At 36.0% G+C, this 18,191-nt stretch overlaps 1 protein-coding gene across 1 annotated transcript in view; it reads right to left on the bottom strand.

The window, feature by feature from the left end:
- The window catches only part of LOC150089029 (uncharacterized), a 127,758-nt gene that overhangs the window by 32,907 nt on the left and 76,660 nt on the right, over nucleotides 1-18,191 (bottom strand). Inside the window, exon 6 of the mRNA XM_090370385.1 lies at nucleotides 14,424-14,713. Coding sequence (XP_090226511.1) covers nucleotides 14,424-14,713 — 290 coding nt within the window. The remainder of the gene's footprint in view (nucleotides 1-14,423; nucleotides 14,714-18,191) is intronic.

Here is an 18,191-nt window from a genome sequence, read left to right as displayed (position 1 = left end):
CGACGCAACAGACAATGTGGTTCCAACACGATGGAGCCCCTGCCCATTATAGCGGAGATGTTCGTAACTAGCTGGATGTCACATTTGGTCAACAGTGGATCGGACGTGGTGGTCCCGTGCGTTGGCCTGCTCGGTCACCCGACCTATCATGTCTTGATTTTTATTTCTGGGGTCATATGAAATCGCTAGTTTATGACACCCCTGTTGACAATGCTGAGGAGCTGGTTGCAAGAATTGCAGTAGCTGCCAAAGAAATTCGAAATTCGCCTGGAGTATTCCAGAATGTTCGGATGTCCATGCGTCGGAGATGTGAGGCGTGCATTGTAGCCCGTGGAAGAAACTTCGAACACTTACTTTAATCCATGTACCTTTTGCTTCTTTTCATGTATTATTAAAACGATTTCTCACTTACGGTCTCTTTTCTTTATGGTGCTTCTGTGTACAACACCGCTTCAGGAAAGCATTTCCGACCCCACATTGCTATATGATTTCGAGTTGTCAGGATGTACCCTACCCCTCTTAGAAGTTCTGAAACGTTTAACTGAAACACCCTGTATACATAATACACTAAGAAGTGCAGTATGTATATCTACACTGGTGTTCAAAGAAAGTGCATCACTTAGGTATTTCACATTTTTAACCCTTTTTCACCATTGCATGTTACATTAATCACTAGCATCACAAATAGAAATATAAACAAAAGATATTTATTAATAGCTTAGGCAAAGCTAAGTAATATTTGACAGGTGCTTTCAAAATATAGGCAGTTCCCGCTTTACGAGTTTTTTTTTTTTTTTTTTCAAGTATTAACAAAATCGAAAATATGAACATTATTGCAAAAAAAAAAAAAAAAAAAATTAATGTTAAACATTCATAAATACAGCATTTCAAACCACGCCGCTTGCAGCTATACAATACAGTGCACTTCGCTTTACAATATTAATCTGTTGAGAGACACCACTGTATCGTGAAAATATCGTAATGTGAACCCAATAACATGTGGTGTTTTGGTAATTCATTCCACAACCTCGGAAGTTTACAAATTTTCGTTATACAACTCTCTAAAAGGTTGTTTTTATAGCATAAATTATATTAGTTACCAATTAAAATCATTAAAATGCACTACACTTTCATCGTTATCATATGTTCTGTTATAAGAACCAATTTTGAACGGCTTTGTGATATTTTTCTAAAGCACACTTCTGGAGGTCACGACCATAAAACAATAAAAACAATTTGCACTTTCAAGTTTACTGGGCTTTTCTGTTACAGTAATCAATTATAAATGAGTGGTAAACTTCATGTTATTGCATTTGAGAAAATACCGATAGCTGGAATTGTGTGGTTTTTTTATGTTGGTGAAACGTGTTTCCCCTTTACTGAAATCTTCAATCGCATGAAAAACATAATAAATTTTCAGAATCTTCTCTGCATTCCTTTTTTTTTTTTAAGCTTCATAAATTTGTTACTCCACGCAAATCATGTTATTTGCAATTTGCGCGTTTCGTTAAAAAATGCTTATGCATGCTATTGAAATTTATAAATTTATAAACCAGAGCTGTAATGCTCGATATGTGCTTATGCTTATACATTGGTATCAATATTTGTAAAATAATAAGAGAAGTTTACCTCAATATAGTACGTAGAACACTTCCGTATGATACTCATCAGAAATTAAAATGGAAAAATCGAAAAACTTACATTAGAGTAACAAATAGTTTAAAAAATAATTAAAAATAAATTTAATGCAATTAAAAATAATTAAAAGAATTTAACAAAAAAATTGTAAAACAATTTTTCTTCCTGAAGCTGAATGCTTTTCGACCGTATGTCGTGATCACAGGAATGAAAATTACCGAATAGAGGTGAGTATGAAACTTTATGAAATTTATAAAGAAAACAGAAGATTTTCTTTGAAATAAAATGCCTCTTGTAGCATTTCTGAAGACGACGACTCCTTGTGCAACAAACCAACAAGTGCCGAGCCAATAATGAGTGATAAACAAGTGTGCATTTAGTCGATGATGATGATGAATAATAAACATTCTTTGACATTTGTAAGTCATAAATAATTTCTCTATTATTATAATTTGCTTGATTTTACAGGCTACATTTTCATTTCTTTGGATAAATCAATCATTGTTTAAACATAAACTAATTAGCTAACTAATTTCATTGTTGATAACGTAACCCCTATTCTTAACATTAGGTCTAAGGAAAATAAATTCTCACTTTATGAGCACGTGTTAGGAACGAATTAGCTCGCAAAGTCGGAAACTACCTGTAAACAAGAAAAAACTGTTGTGTTTACCAAAACGACAATCACGGCTGAAATGTTATCAAAAGCCCTCAATTTGCTATCATTTTACATGGAAAACAAAATAAAGAATTCACATTTAGGTGCAAACTAATATTTATTTGGCTGGTAGGGAATTTCACTGTAGACACCATACAGTCTGGATGGTATTCTTCATTTCTACGTCTACGGCGAATCATGTCTCCCATCAGAGCCATGCAGGTTGAATTTCTTCTCATCCGAGAAAATAACTGACTTCCACTGCTTGGGAGTCGATATAACAGGTGCAAACTAATATTTATTTAGTTATAACAGGTGCAAACTAATATTTAGTTGAACCACCTCTGGCCCTGATGACAGCAGCACACCGTCGAGGCATTGACAAGATCAATTTCTGAAGATAATCAACTGATAGTTCGTGGTTCCAATTACAAATTATGGTTTCCTGAAGTTCAAGAAGGGTCTTTGGTTTCTTTCTGGCAACTGCAGATTCCACACGATACCACAGTTCCCCATAGGATTCAGGTCCGGATTGTTTCCTGGCCAGCTAAGAGTTGTAATGGACCATTCTTCCAACCATTTTTTCCCACCTGTAGCAAATGCAAACACATTATTGTCGAACCTTTAATGCAGAAATGAAGCTAAAGTAACTACAGAAGTGCCTACTTAAACTTTGCCCGATGACAAGGAGCTTGGTTTGTTTGGTTTTTTTTTTTTAGGAGCATTAGCAACTAAGGCCATATTGCTCCGAGAATATGCGGTGGTCAATCCCTGACCTTTCCGCATCCTTCGTATTTGGTGGTGACGGGCTCGAAACCCGGCGTAATCAAGAAGCGTGTGCTACGCACTGCTGCTCCTTCCCACCTGGCTACAGAGGCGCCTAACAAGGAGCAGTCATCCTGAAAGATACACTTACTTGGCAGGTTGAAACTGTCTCAAACGGTTGGCAGCAATTTGCCTTCCAATATAGTAGCCAGATATCCATTGGCATTTACGGAACCTTTTATAAACTGCACGTGACCTACTTTGCAATACAAAATGCACCCCCATATCATTTGGCTGGTAGGGAATTTCACTGTAGACACCATACAGTCTGGATGGTATTCTTCATTTCTACGGCGAATCATGTCTCCCATCACAGCCATGCAGGTTGAATTTCTTCTCATCCGAGAAAATAACTGACTTCCACTGCTTGGGAGTCGATTTGACATGCTCCTTAGAACCACATTAATCGGGACTTTTTTTTCCATTTTTATGTGAGGAGGGGCTACAAGTCCATTTTTGAAGAGGTGTCTTCTGACTGTTACTGCACTTGCTACCACTCCTGTATGTTCTCCTATTCTCTTTTCAGCTCAGATGAAGAAGCTTTACAGTTTTTAAGGCATAAGAGCGTCAAAATGCGGTCCTGTTTTGGCATAGAGACTCATTCGTGCCCGGTTCCTATTTTTCCTATCAGCAGAACCAGTATTCTTCAGTTTGTAAAGAAATCTACTCACTGTCAACTGATTACATGACACTCTATAAGGAATATGACAGGAAGAACATCGTTCCTCGTGTAAAGCAACAATAGCACTCTTTCTTCGTGGTGTCAACTGCACATAACTCACCATCCTGACACAAGCAAAGAATGACTGCAACTCTTGCAGAGCGTGCTTATATAGCTGAAAGTAACAGCTGATGCAATATTACGTCATCACCAACGCATGTCAATCTTATCTGATGTAATCTGTAAGAAATATTGCCATATACTTACGTTATTCGGACGACAATTACAATTTTAAGTGGTGATGCACTTTCTTTGATCACTAGTGTATATATATAAAATATACCATTAGGTTTAAAGACAAATTTTAAATTAATTACAAAGAGGAAATGTGTTTGTCTTGAAGACTATGTTAGAGAAATGAACACCATGACACCACATGCAATTAGTCACACTGTCCAAGGCACAATGTTGCTACCGCTGTCCCAAGCTCTCCTAACAAATTAAAAATTAGAGTAAATTAATCAATGAAAAATTAAATGTGAATGCCGACACCCACATCCAGTAGTGCAAATGTGCAATGAACATCAGGAACTGCAGCAAAAAAACTCTTGTGTGTGGCGACTGTGCAATCACTGGCCACAATTTTAAAAACTGCAATAAGAATCAGCAGCCAAAATATGTGCTACTAGTCAGTCAGCCAGGCTGTCTGACTATTTGCACAGTATCAGGGATGTTATCAGAAAATGATAAAACTTCTCCAATCTAGAACCAATTATGGGTCAGAATGAGAACATGAATGTGACTAGGGTTTTAAACTTCATCCAACTGAAAGCTCAGAGAGCATGTGCAGTTGTTGATCATATTAAACACAAACTAGAGGAAAATGATATAGACATCTTGGTACTCCAATAACTCTACACACATATAGGTAGAGTTCAAGGATACCGAAGAAGCTATAAGATCATAGAACTAGGGCTCACAATACCGGTATTTTTAATTTATGAAACTGGGATACTGGTATTCCAAAAAAAAAAAAAAAAAAAAAAAACACATTTTTCTCAATAAATTTTGATGACATTAGGTGCAATAAGGTAAGGAAAAAAAAAAAAAAAAACAAAAGCAAGCAATTACTTGAATTCATCTTTTAAATCAAACTTTTATTACAATAATAAATATTCTAACAAAAATTCATTAAACGTACAGTTATTCTAAAAAAATAAATAAATAAACATATTGAAACTGCAAATTTGGTTGTCTAAGCATCCACACTACCTGTCCAAATAAAGCAAGCTCTTAAGAAACATAAGCAATCAATAGTGTTATCATTTAAACTGGATCTAATTTTGGTACATATTTAATTAGCTGCAGAAAACGTCCTTTTGGATTCTGTGCTGGTTGTTGCAATTGTACTGAGATAGTCGTAGACGAGTTGCAGTTTACTTATTCCCTCATCTTCAAAAAACCTTTTTTTCTTTTTGAATTTTTATGGCATGATATCCGTATTAGTGAAAGAAAGGGATTGACGTTTAAGCTTGGTGAGGAAACCAAATCTAAGATGTGGGGATTATTTATTTATTAATTTTTATTTCCCTGTATCTTAGTATTGCCATCACTGGCTACTGTTATGAATTACATACAGCAGCTCCCCTCAAGCACTAAGGCTCATGCAAGCTATCTGACTGCGTTAAAAAATCAGAATTTGCAGGAGCTGAGGGATTTGCCCATAGTTTCTCATGAGCAATGACACAAATGTCATTTATCATATAAAACTACTTACAAGTACAATCGGTCCTCATATAACAAGTGTTTACACTACAAAAATTCGATCATACACGATTTATAAATAGGGGAACGATATTGTATATAACACAAACCGAATTCGCTTATGCACAATTCGCCGTTGTGTTTACAAGAAATGGCAGTTGAATGCGGAATCGCCCCAACTGAACGCAACACAAGAAGATTCTGAAAATGCCTTTGTTTTTTATATTAGTGAAGGGGAAAGAAACACATTTCACCATAATAACGTAAAAACCCACACAATTCCAGCTATCATTATTACCGCAAATGCAATTAGATCGAGTTTACTACCAGTTTATAATAGATTCCACTAGCAGAAACTTAATGGTAGTGACCTCCAGAAATGTGCTTTAGTAAAATGCGAGCTAGTGAGGTGTTAATAGTGTCTCTGCCTTTACGGTTTCTTTATTCAGTTGCTACATGCAGGCAGCTTTGTTTATGTGTATCAAGAATGCCTCCTCATTTTGTAATTGTGCTTTATTCCCTAAAAATAAGTAAAATACTTAAAAGGTGTGAAAAGGAAGCATCCTGGTGAAGCCACTACAGATTCAGAGAAAAAAAAAAGAAAAGCAATATCGACAGACAGGGTCAAAAATTCTTACCCGGGAATATTTGTAGCGGCCGCATACTAGCATTTATGGCCAAAATCACACCAGCCTCCATTGCCTTCTGGCCTCCGGGGTTTCCCACGCAAGGCTTATGGCCAGTCTGCCTCTGTCGATAGAGAAAAAATATGAAATTGTGAAACACTTTGAGCGAAATGAAAGACCATGTGATATTGCATGTGCTACAGGCCCAAATGAGGCAACGCTGAGAATTAGAAAGAATGCAGAGAAAATGATAGAGGTGTATAAAGCCTTGAATGGTTTGAGCATGCTCAATGCTGATGGGATTCTTCCTCTAGCTCAGAATAATCACCTGAGAGGGCATAAATTCAAATTGAGGAAAGACAGATGTAGGATAGATGTGCGGAAATTTGCCTTTATCCAGCGGGTGGAACAGACTTCCATCCCTTGTCGTGGAAGTTGATAGCCTAAATAAGTTTAAGGCTCAGCTGGACAGGTATTTTGAACGAACAGAGGGGTGAAGTAGAAGTGGTTTTTTTTTTTTTTTTTGGCTGATGCTGCATAAGCTTGCTTTCTTGCATCAAATGCCTCTACTAATGCTAATGCTAAAATAAAAACCTTCACAGCAGGAACAACTCAAAGTGTAACAAAATCCATTAAACCAAGACAAAGAATTGGAAGAGATGGAACGGCTGTCATCTGTTTGGATAGAAGATCAAACAAAGAACAAGTTTGCTTATGACAGAAGCAAAAGCATTAGCAATATTTTATTACATAATAGTTGTAATAAAATACGTATTTTATAACGATTATTTATTGTGTTTGGTAATGTTTTGGTTACAAATGTGGATTCAACCTTGGGTGGTCGGCACCTAACCCTATTTTTTCCATCGGGTCTGTTATTTATATTGCACGAGGGTTTTTAGGAACAAAACTATTGGGCTATACAAAGACTGACAGTATATACATAATTGATATTCATTTACATCTAATCTATTAATTTTTCTCATTTAATCTATTAATACATGCTATCATTTCCATAAAATATCTCTCAATTAACAATATCAACTCTCTCTCTACAGCTGCAAACACTAAACTAATTCAATCTTAATCACTTCTCCATATTTCTCTTCATCAGCAATATCAATTCTCTTCACAACAGCAATCCATAAGCTGACTTAATACTAACAATTCCATATATATCTCTCTCTTAATTTAGCAATATCAATTTTCTTTACAACTTCAACCAATAAACCAACTCAAACTAAACATATCTGTAAATTTCTCGTAATTTCTTCAACTTCATCCTTACTTTAAAATAATTATGGTTTAATCTAAGCAACCTTTTCAATACAACACAGTTCAGAGGATTTACCTTCCTTCTCTTTCATGGTGGGATTCCGTCCACAGAGTGCGGTGAAGTCTTCGGGAACAGTTCTCTGTTAATATTGAAGGAAATTACCACAGCAGTAGTAGAAGCCAGGGCACTATCTGACTGGCTCGTTACTCAGCTTCCAGATTAACTTCTAGCACAGGCACATGCCTGGCAGAACTCTTCACTATATAGCGGACACGCCCAGAATTGGACCCCGAACTGAACCCAGAACTACCACTGCAAGTCTGCAACCCCTCCGAACAACAACCACAACCCACTCTTTTGGAGCGAGAACCTTATTTATTTCCTTTTCATTTATGTATCTCTGCCTACCTAATTTAATTTCCTTTTCATTTATGTATCTCTGCCTATCTAATTTAAACCTGACCCAATCACGGTGTTATTCTTTAAACTCACTCTTCTTCCTTTCCCCACACATCGAAACTATTTAATCTTTTACCTCTAGATCACCTGCTGACAATACATTTGAACTGCTCCATACTGAGGCCATTTCCCAAAATGCACCAAGTGACACATTCTCAAGTAGCAATGTAATAGAGGGAATAAACTATTGTTCAGAAGCTTTTAATTTTAACCCTTCCACGCCATTGTTTGCCATATTCCTTAAGTGCCATACCAGGCCTACTCTAATGGAAATATTTCCGTAATGATGTTTTTGTTATTCCTTAAGTGCCTTACTTCCACACAGTAAACATTTCTTACTAAGAGAAATATATTTGTAAGATTTTATGATTTTAGTTTCATGACGTTTTCAGGTTTCCGTTGAATTTTTATTGTGCATAACAATCCCTCTGTTACACATTCTGTAATATTAATGATTTATCATTGTCGATTTTATAACCTTTATGTGAATAAATCATAAACAATTATTTTTTTTAATTAGTACCTAAAAACCAGTACAGGCAATCCCCGAATAACACAGTACTTCTACAACACGGTTTCGCTCTAACCCGATTGATAAATTGCGGCAATCCTCACACAACATGGTTAGAGAATTTCAGTGCATAACAGGGTATTTTTGGGCTTATGTTATGTCTAATTTTTCAACATTTCCACTCTCCCTGCTGTTGATCCACTAGTCAAAAAAAAAAAAATTGCGAAATCCCTGTATTTTATTTTGTTGGGAAATCCCCATGTTATGTTCTGTGCTGTTGACCTTCTGGAAAAACTTAGATTTCGAAGTTTTATTACTATTGGATAGCACGTCAGGTCATCCAAATGTTGAAGTTGTTTCTACCACCACAGTTGTATACTAGGTTAATACAACTTCTTTCATTCAGCCATTAGGTCAAGGTTTCATTCAGGAAATATGGTCAAATTGACAGAAAACGGAAACGGTGGGATAGTAGAACTTTCTATGTCGGTAGGAGGGGAATGTTTTGATGATATGACTATTGAAGCCCTCGTGGGTAGCACAGTTTGTAGAATTGCCATCCTCCCCACACCAGTTGGAAAACACCCGAGTTCGAATCCCGTCAATGACGGGAGGAATTTTTATGTTTTTTTTTCAGAAAGTGGCTGAGTCAATCAGGCTCAGGCGTGGGTATCATGGTCTTTCCTCCCAGAAACTTGGATTCTTTGTCCAGCAAAACAGAAAATCAACCTCAGGACACACAATTTATAGACAATATACACAGAACAACATTGCCTTAGTTGCCAATGCTCCTAAAAAAATATATGATTACTGAAGACGTTCAAGAATTACTGGCAGAAAGAGGTTGGTGAAGTGGATTTGGTGGAAATGGCATCAGAGGCAAATAAAATCAATTCAGAGGATGATAGCGCAGATGAAAATTCTAAACTTCCAATTTTACACTAAAAAGCACACGGGAAGGCATAAACTTACCTGAGCAATTAGAATCTTATTTTTTAAATGCAGATTCCTGAATGAAAGAAGCCCAAAAGGGAGCTTCAAAAATAATTAGTTCCATACGATGAAATTCACAAAGATTTATCAAGCAAAAGATAACAAAAACAGATTACTTATTTTTTAAAGAGAGCAGAAGATACACGAAATCTAGAATGGTGTATTTTTGTTAGCTTTTGGAACATAACCACCCTTTTTGTACTTTTTTCACTCAAATATTGTGTTGTGTGAAACCGGGTTATACGGTTTCACACAACACAATATTTTAGAGGAACCTAACTACCGTGTTATACAAGAGTTACTGTATTTTTGTATCAATACTGGTATTTCAAATCCTGAAAAAAAAAAAAAAAAAAAAAAAAAGAAAAAGACCAGGATCCTGCAATCTCGGTATTGTAAGCCCTACATAGAACACACCACATGTGTCCCTTCTACTGCAATGGTTGTAAAAAATATTGACCTTACTGTCACAAAGGTGGGTCACTTCTGCTCTCCTCTGGCAGTGTTTACACATGTCACCTTTAGGACAGTTTTACATTATTTCATTGTATTCCAGACCAGGTGAAGATATAAATCTTACCATTTAATATCTATAAACAGTTACAGCTCTATTGCCAAATGCTAACATAACAGTTTATGCTGATGCTAACTGCCGGTCACTCTTATGGCACAGAAGACAGAAAACAGAGCAGGCACCCATAATGGTCAACCTGTCAGAGTATATTGCTACCTCCTCATTTCAGGTGTTAAATCAGTCTCACAACCTATCTAGTAGGGTCATCAATTAACAGAAAACAAGGAATCAGATTCAACCTACAATATTTCCACCTTTTTAACAAGAAAATAGAAGAAGAAATGATAAAACAGGAAAAGAAAACAGTCCAGATATCTGGAAGAGCAGCCCACATACAATCTCCTCCAGACCCCCAAGAACCAGTCTGCACAACAACCACAGATGATCGGAATAGGAGAGCAAAGTTCACCCCAAGGCTTCCACTCCAATAAGAACCACTGGATCCAGGGTAGTAAAACTTGGCATCTTTCTATTGGCTAACAGACTTAATCCCTCACCTATAAATTGTGAAGTCAGATATTAAATTCTCTGAGCAGTGCAGACATGCTGCCAGAACAGCTCATGGAGTTTTGTCAATAATATACAGAAACTTTGCTAACAAGGATAAGGAGGGTGATTATCCTTTTATATAAGGCCATGGTTAGGCTGCATCTTGAGTATTGTATACAGGTATAGAGGTTTCACTTTAGGAAGGATGAAGATCTGCTGGAATGGGTTTAGAGAAGAGCAACCATATTGGTGGAGGGAACAAAACAGTGCTCTTACCTAAAAAGGCTTCGGTTCTGCAAATTGCAGTTTCTGGAGACTGAGCACCTGTGGGGTGATCTGTTTGATGTATTTAAGGCCTTGAATGTATTGAGTATGCTGAATGGCATTAAACACCTCAATCAGGTGTCTAGTCTTTTGCCTTCAGCCAGCAGTTAGTTGGAACAGACTTCCTTCTTGGAGGGTATGAATGGGAGAAGTGTCTAGTGTTTTTTTTTTTGGCTGATGCTATATAAGCTTGCTTTTTTGCATTATTTGCCATTTATACTACTACTACAATAATTGATGGAGTCATCAGTACCTACAGTGATCTATGCATAATCTTTAGTACCCTTGAAAAATGATCACATCATCAATTTTTGCAACTTTTTTGAATTTGATTTTTTTTCAGAACATCTTTTGATTTCAGTTAGAAGGCAGTTATGGGGCTACACTACTGAGGAAGTTTTTAAATTACGCTATTATCCACGAATATTGTTTTAATTTACACTGGCAGGAAAAGGATGGATGGAAATATTACACTTTGTCTTGATCAGCTCCAATATCCAAATTAAAAAGTGGCTACACTTCCAAATTCTAAATTGAATTCCAGCTTCAAGCAAATAGGTATGGGACCTGAAGGGTACTTCTAGGACATCTTGAATGGAGAGAATAAATTGGCAGGGGAAGAGAATTCTGGATTTTCCAGAATAATCACCTTCTATATCAATGAAATAGCTGCAAGAGACAGTAATATTCTTGATTTGATAATCAGCAGCAATTCATGTGTTTAGAACCTTAAAGAAAAGGAACCACCAGGCAGCATTGTTATTATGTATTGACGTGGAATTTATAGTAATCCCTCCTCAACTGCAGATTTGATTTAATGTTACAGTTTTACATTTGTGTAAAAATTCTACAAACTGTACTTATTTTATGTATTCCTGTATTCAGTCTAGTGTCCCTAAACAAAAGAACATGGCAATTATTGATCCTGATTGTCATAGATCATATGAGTTGGTGTAGTGGGCAATACTGGATTTAGGCAGAGTAGAGGGGTCCAGGTGCAACAATAACTGTGCCCAAAAAGGATGCCACAAGGCAGCAGTAATTATGGCATATGGATGTGGAATTTGCACAAATCCCTTCCTAAATGCAGATTCGGGATAATGCAGTTTTATATTTGTATAAAAAAATTTGGTTGTGGGGCTCTGGACCAATAGTAACTGCTCTGTTCTGGGAAATTCATAACCTTAGGAAACAAGGAGTAACCAGAGAACTGCACTTCAGTAAATGTCTTGCTATTTTGTAGCACAGAGGCAGTGGATTTGTTTATGCTGTTCTACCCCCCATGACACACTCATCAGTACCATACATGCAGAGTTGTACACGGACATGTCACCATTTCTGTGTTACCCCATCAGTATAAGATTTAAAAATAAGTAGCTTTTCTTATTTTTGACTAACACTTCCATTTTCCACAAATTTAAGATTTGTTTTTATAACACTTTGAAGGTTACCATGTTTGTTATATACAGTAATGTCCTCTAAATGCTCACTAGCGCCGAGACTGAATGTATTTATGTATATCTTGTCCATCACTTTGTTCACAGTTTGTTTTTTAATTGTGCTGTCAACCCTATCATTTTTTATGATGCATAAATGGAAAATTCAATTTATTGTTTTTCCTCTGATCTTAAATTTTCAATGGGCCCTTATCCCAGTCAACTGCAATTCCTTTCAGGAATGTATCTTCCACAGTCGGTGAAGGATTCCCGCATTCAAAGAAATAACTAGAGGCACCCCTCGACTTACGTAAATTCAACATTATGTGAGTTTTTGCTGGCCTGTGCAAACTTAAAAAAATCGTGAAAATGTAATTTGCATTCCATAGGAATAAATGGAGGTATTGTGAAAATATCGAAATATACAGTGTTTTTTTGTTAATTCCTTCCAAGCCCTTGGAAGTTAAATTTTTTTGCTATATAATTAAGCTATTTATCTCTCTAAAAGGTCATTTTTTTAACTGAATTTGCACTATACTTTCATTATTATCATATGTTCAGTTATAAGAATCAATTTTGAACACCTTTGTAAAACATTTTTCTAAAGTACATTTCGGGAGGTCATGACCATAAAACAATAAAAACAATTTACACTTTCCAGTTTACTGGGCTTTTCTGTTCGTGCAATCTATTATAAATGGGTAGTAAACTTGATCTTATTGCATCTGCGATAATATCGATAACTGGAATTGTGCAGATTTTTAAGTTATTATGGTGAAATGTGTTTCCCCTTCACTGAAATCTTCAATCATATAAAAAACAAATAAATTTTCAGAATCTTCTCTTCATTCCTATTTACTTATTACAATGATGAAGGGAAAGTGACCAACGAAAAGTGCAAGTGGTGGCAGTTCTAGGAAATGCAAACAACAAAATTGATTTAGAAATAAAGATGAAAATGATTAAGAAGTACGAAGCAGGACAAAGTTTGTCATCTATTGCGTGGGAATTAGGTCTTGCTTTTTCAACAGTGAATACTATTTTAATGGACAACGCATATAAAAGAATATGTTAAAGGATCAAAAGTGATCACAAAACTGCATTCAGGTGCTATATTGGAGGTGCTATTAATAATAAGGATGGAAAATCAAATTCAGAAGCGTGTGTCCCTGAGGTGTTTGTACTGGCACTTGTCTTAATCTTTTGATTGTACATTTTGAAGCACACTTTTCCAATTTTTCCTGCATGTGAGATAAAAAAAATTGAATAAATAATTCTATTTATATGTTTCTTGAACATTTCTTTTTTGCTTCAATCAAATTCAGTGCGCATAGCTGGGAGTGCTGCATAAGCATTTAGGGAAATTCTGACTTACGTAGAGTTCCGTGGAACGCAATCTTTATGTAAGTCGGGGAGTGGCTGCACTCTCAAAGAGTAATGGAAAAGGATTTTGTTTTTGATTGACAGATGTTTTTTTTTTTTTTTTTTTTTATATAAGATACAAATGCTTATAAAGGACTTAAGGAATAAATGGTTTCATATCTACAGGAATAATTTCACTGGCACAATGTCAGCAAACATTAGGATGAGAAGATTTAAAACAGCAAACAAGAAAAAGAAATAGAAATTATACCATTCATCACATTTTGCGTCTTGTAATGACAAACAATACAAGGCTGAAAAATTAACCATGGGAAAGAGGCTTCACTGAAAAGACCATTGCCAAATTGTGATCTGAGATATTAAGATCACAAATTGAACCATTAACAATAATTGTATACATTGAAGTATTGCTTGGGAAAACAATTAAGAGTGTTTGTTGTCTGGTATTGTAGTAGGTAAAACGGCAATAGTAATTGCAAAAGCCTCTGCATCTATACCAAATGGATCAGTGCAAGAAAAGTGAAACCCAGCTGGAGTTGTGAACATTAAATTAAGAAAGAAAGTCAAAAGGTTTTAAGAGATCAGTAGGGTTGGAAGACTAATAGAGGCAACAGATAAATTTTACAGAATGGGGTATGAAATTTCATATAGCTTTTTTCAGACGACATTATTATTAATTGTCTGTTGGTGGATGGTTTACAAGCTATCATTCTTTAAAAATAAATGTAACAATTTTATTTTTAATTACAAATATAAATGCTACCTACTGAAAAAAATAATAAACTTATAAAACATTTCTCACTCACCAATATCCTGTATTACTTCAGAGTGATAATTTCGGGCAGTTTCCTGTAAAGTATTCATTACGTGAAGACATTCTTTAGTGATCTCATTTTTTTCTTTTTTGCATTCCTCAGTTAACCTATCTACAGAATTTATTAATTCTTGCATTTTCTGCAATCTTTCATTCAGAGATACACTAAAATAATCTGGTTTTGCAAATGAATGCAACTTTTCCATGGTTTCAAGAACTATTCCTCTTATTTCCAAACAGCCTTTAGACAACTGTTGCCGTTTCTGTTCTTCTTCTTCTTGCCTGCTTAGATACATAAAAAAGTTACCAATGACAATATGAACCCATAACAACAAATGACAAACCCTGTACACAAAAGCAAATGTGTACCATTGCTTACAACTGCACTTTCAATGTAAGAATAACTAAAATTTTCAAATATATTAATTTTAAAGTATCATCCATAAGCATAATCTTGTGTTACAATTGTCCAATTATATCTTTTATTAAACTTTTTCATTATCTGTTTTGACTATTATCTCAATTCTGATCGGTATCAATTTCACTTCTAACAACAGAATTGCAAGATACTGTATATGGGTAGCAGTAATCCCAGATCAACATACCAACTGTGTGGTACTACAGTCAGCATATTGGAAAATGAAAAATACCTGGGGTAATAATGTGGTCATATATGAAATTCCCTGAGCAATGCAGACAGCCAGGGCAGCTCATGGGGTTCTTTTAAATAATATACAGGAACTTTGTTAGCAGGGATAAGGAGGTGGCTAACCCATTGTATAAAGCAATGATTAGGCCACATCTTCAGTACTGCATTACTCTGGGAAAACAATTAAGGAGGCCTCATTTTAGGAAGGATGGAATGGGTATAGAGAAAGACAATGAGATTGGTGAAGGGAACAAAAGGGTGCTCTTAGCAAGAAAGGCTTCAGTTCTGAAAACTGCAGTGTATGGAGATTAGGCACCTGTGAAGAGATCTGACTGAGGTGTTTAAAGCATTGAACGGATTGAGTAAGCTCAATGTTGATTGCATTCTTTCTCTTGCTGAGACTACACACAAAACGGCTATAAACTCAAATCGAGGAAGGATGGCGGCAGGATAGATGTGCAGAAGTTGGCCTTTAGCCAGAAGAAGATTGACTGTTGGAACAAACTTCCATCTACTGTTGTGGAAGTTGACAGCTTAAATAAATTCAAGGAAGAACTAGTAATAGTATTCACCATATAGTGCAAGGAAGCCACAGGCTTTTGCTGCACTGGCAAAAAAAAAAATCTCACCAAGCAGATAAGAAAATGCAAATTATATGCTTCCCTCCTCACACAGGTAATTATCCAGCTGACTTTTGAATTTATTCAAACTGTGAGCCTTAACTACCTTGTGAGGGCAACTTGTTATACCAATCAATGACTCTCTGATAAAAGAAAACTTCCTACAAGCTAATCTAAACCCAACTCCTGTAAATTTGAATTTATGGATGCTCCTAGTTCTGGAATTCTTTATAGCAGTGAAAATTCCACCTTCATTCGTTTTGCTAATCCCTCTCGGAGCCTTATAAACCTCAATCAGGTCACCTCTGAGGTGCCCGGTTGCCAAGCTCTGTAGCCCACACAATCTTTCCTCATATGATTGTCCTTTTGCTGATCTCATCATTCGAGTTGCCTGCCTTTGGACCCTTTCAAGAAGCTCAATGTATTTTTTTAGATGAGGTCTCCATACTGTCCTCAAAAACACAGTATTCCAAATGTAGTCTTACAATTGCCTTATACTCTCTACAAGATAAAATTCAATAAATCATTGGCTTTACTGGCTGCCAGTTTACTGTAGAAAATTTCATATCTGCCCCGTATTGAAACCCCCAGATTCCTTCCCTCCTGTACTGTTTTTAAATCAACTTACAAAATATATAATTTATTTGGAGGTTGCTATTCCCTAAGAGTATATGCCCTTGCATTTAGCAGAAATTAAAGCTGCCACTTCTCTGACATTCCAGAGGATATCTGCAGGGTTTTGTCCTTGGACCTCCTCCCTACAATGTGGTGCTTGACCAATGGCTGGTTCACCCTATCGACTAATGTACCAAGTTTGTGTATGCAGATGATCTATTTCTATATATATTCCTGGAAATTTTTGAAGAATTTTGGATGATAGTGCACAAACCACTCTTGATAATCTTATTGCTTGGGCAATGTTAAATAAATTAAAAGTTTCTCCAACTAAAAAATCAAGTTAACAATTTTTAACAAACATCTAAATTATCAAAGGCCTCCCAGACTTCTAATAAATGGAAAAAAATTTAAAAAAAATAAATAAAACACCCTATGTTCCACGACAGAAGTATTTAAGAATTATTTTAGGTGACAGGTTGTTTTCTGTTTCACGTAAAAAGCCTATATACTAAAGTCAAGACTTTTACGGCCAGCATTATTAGAATTTTTCACACAGAATGAGGTTTAACCAAGAAGACACTTTCTTTACTATAAAACAATATTATTGCCTATTGCCTATTATGCCTCTGCAGTATGGTTTCATAGTATAGATAAAGTTCAATTTAAGGCTAAACTTCAATCACTCCAGCATTCTATGTGGTAACAATTGTTAAAGCCCCCATGCAGTGTCACACAAATGCACTTCAGGTAATTACTGGCTTTCTACCATTGGATTTATATACAGCATAATGAGGTTTCTTTATTTTCTCAAGAAAGGCCATTCTACTTCAATACCAGGGATAACTTGCAACCCATTCAAAAATGTAAAACATGAAGAAATGTTGATATGGAATAAATTCAATACACTATGGCAATCGAGATGGAATGCAAGCGAAACAGATTCAACTACTCGTCATTTTATACAAGCTGCCACATTTGCAACTAGTAACTCTATAAGGAAATGGTTTTAATCCCTCAATGTATATGATTTATTTACTTATAGGCCATGGATCATTAAAAGACAAACTGTTTAAACTTAGACTCAAGGGCACTCCTTTTGTTTACGTCAGGCATGGCCAACCCATGAGCCACATGCAGCCTGCCAGATGATTTTTATATTACACTACATCATTGGGAAATCATTCACTAGCTTCACTAGGCATGACAAATAACAAGAAATATAATACTAGAATTTTGTTTAATTTTGCTTTGATCTAATGAAATGAAATCTATGGTTTAAGGGTAATTATTTATTGATGGATGCAAAAATCCTATACTCAGGTCACCGACCCATGCCTGGGCAACATGATTATGGGGTTTTTGCATCCACTGGTTTAACACTAGCTCCAGTGGATGCTGATTTGTGCACCTAACACAGAAAAGGACTAAGGCCTGGCTCCTCATTACCAGGCAGCAACTTCCCAGGTGTTGGCCTTCTCCCTGGTGGCAAAGAGGTCCGAAAAAGCACTCACACAACAGTACACACATAAACTTATATACATACACAGTATTTATCAGGCCTGTTTTACAGGGTTTCTGTGCTACCACAGAGATACTAGGTGGAGATGGATTTATGTCTGGAAGCCACAGGATACACATACATACATGTACACATTGTACTCACACGTCTTTGATATCCCTAAATTTGCATTTCATGACTTAATCAAAATCTATTTCAAATCCAATGAATTCCTTACATCTATTCTATTTAAGTGTATTCCATTCCTGCAAAAACAATCTCTCTCTCTCCTGTTAGCAATTACAGATAACTCTGAGAAAAATTCTACTCCATGAGCTTTGCACACTATATCCAGGACCGAATTAATTCACAAGG

The sequence above is a fragment of the Mastigoproctus giganteus genome, chromosome 3 (genome assembly GCF_048544385.1).
Source record: "Mastigoproctus giganteus isolate SK-2022 chromosome 3, ASM4854438v1, whole genome shotgun sequence".
NCBI classification, from domain to species: domain Eukaryota; kingdom Metazoa; phylum Arthropoda; class Arachnida; order Uropygi; family Thelyphonidae; genus Mastigoproctus; species Mastigoproctus giganteus.
This window is presented reverse-complemented; position numbering and strand designations above follow the sequence as displayed.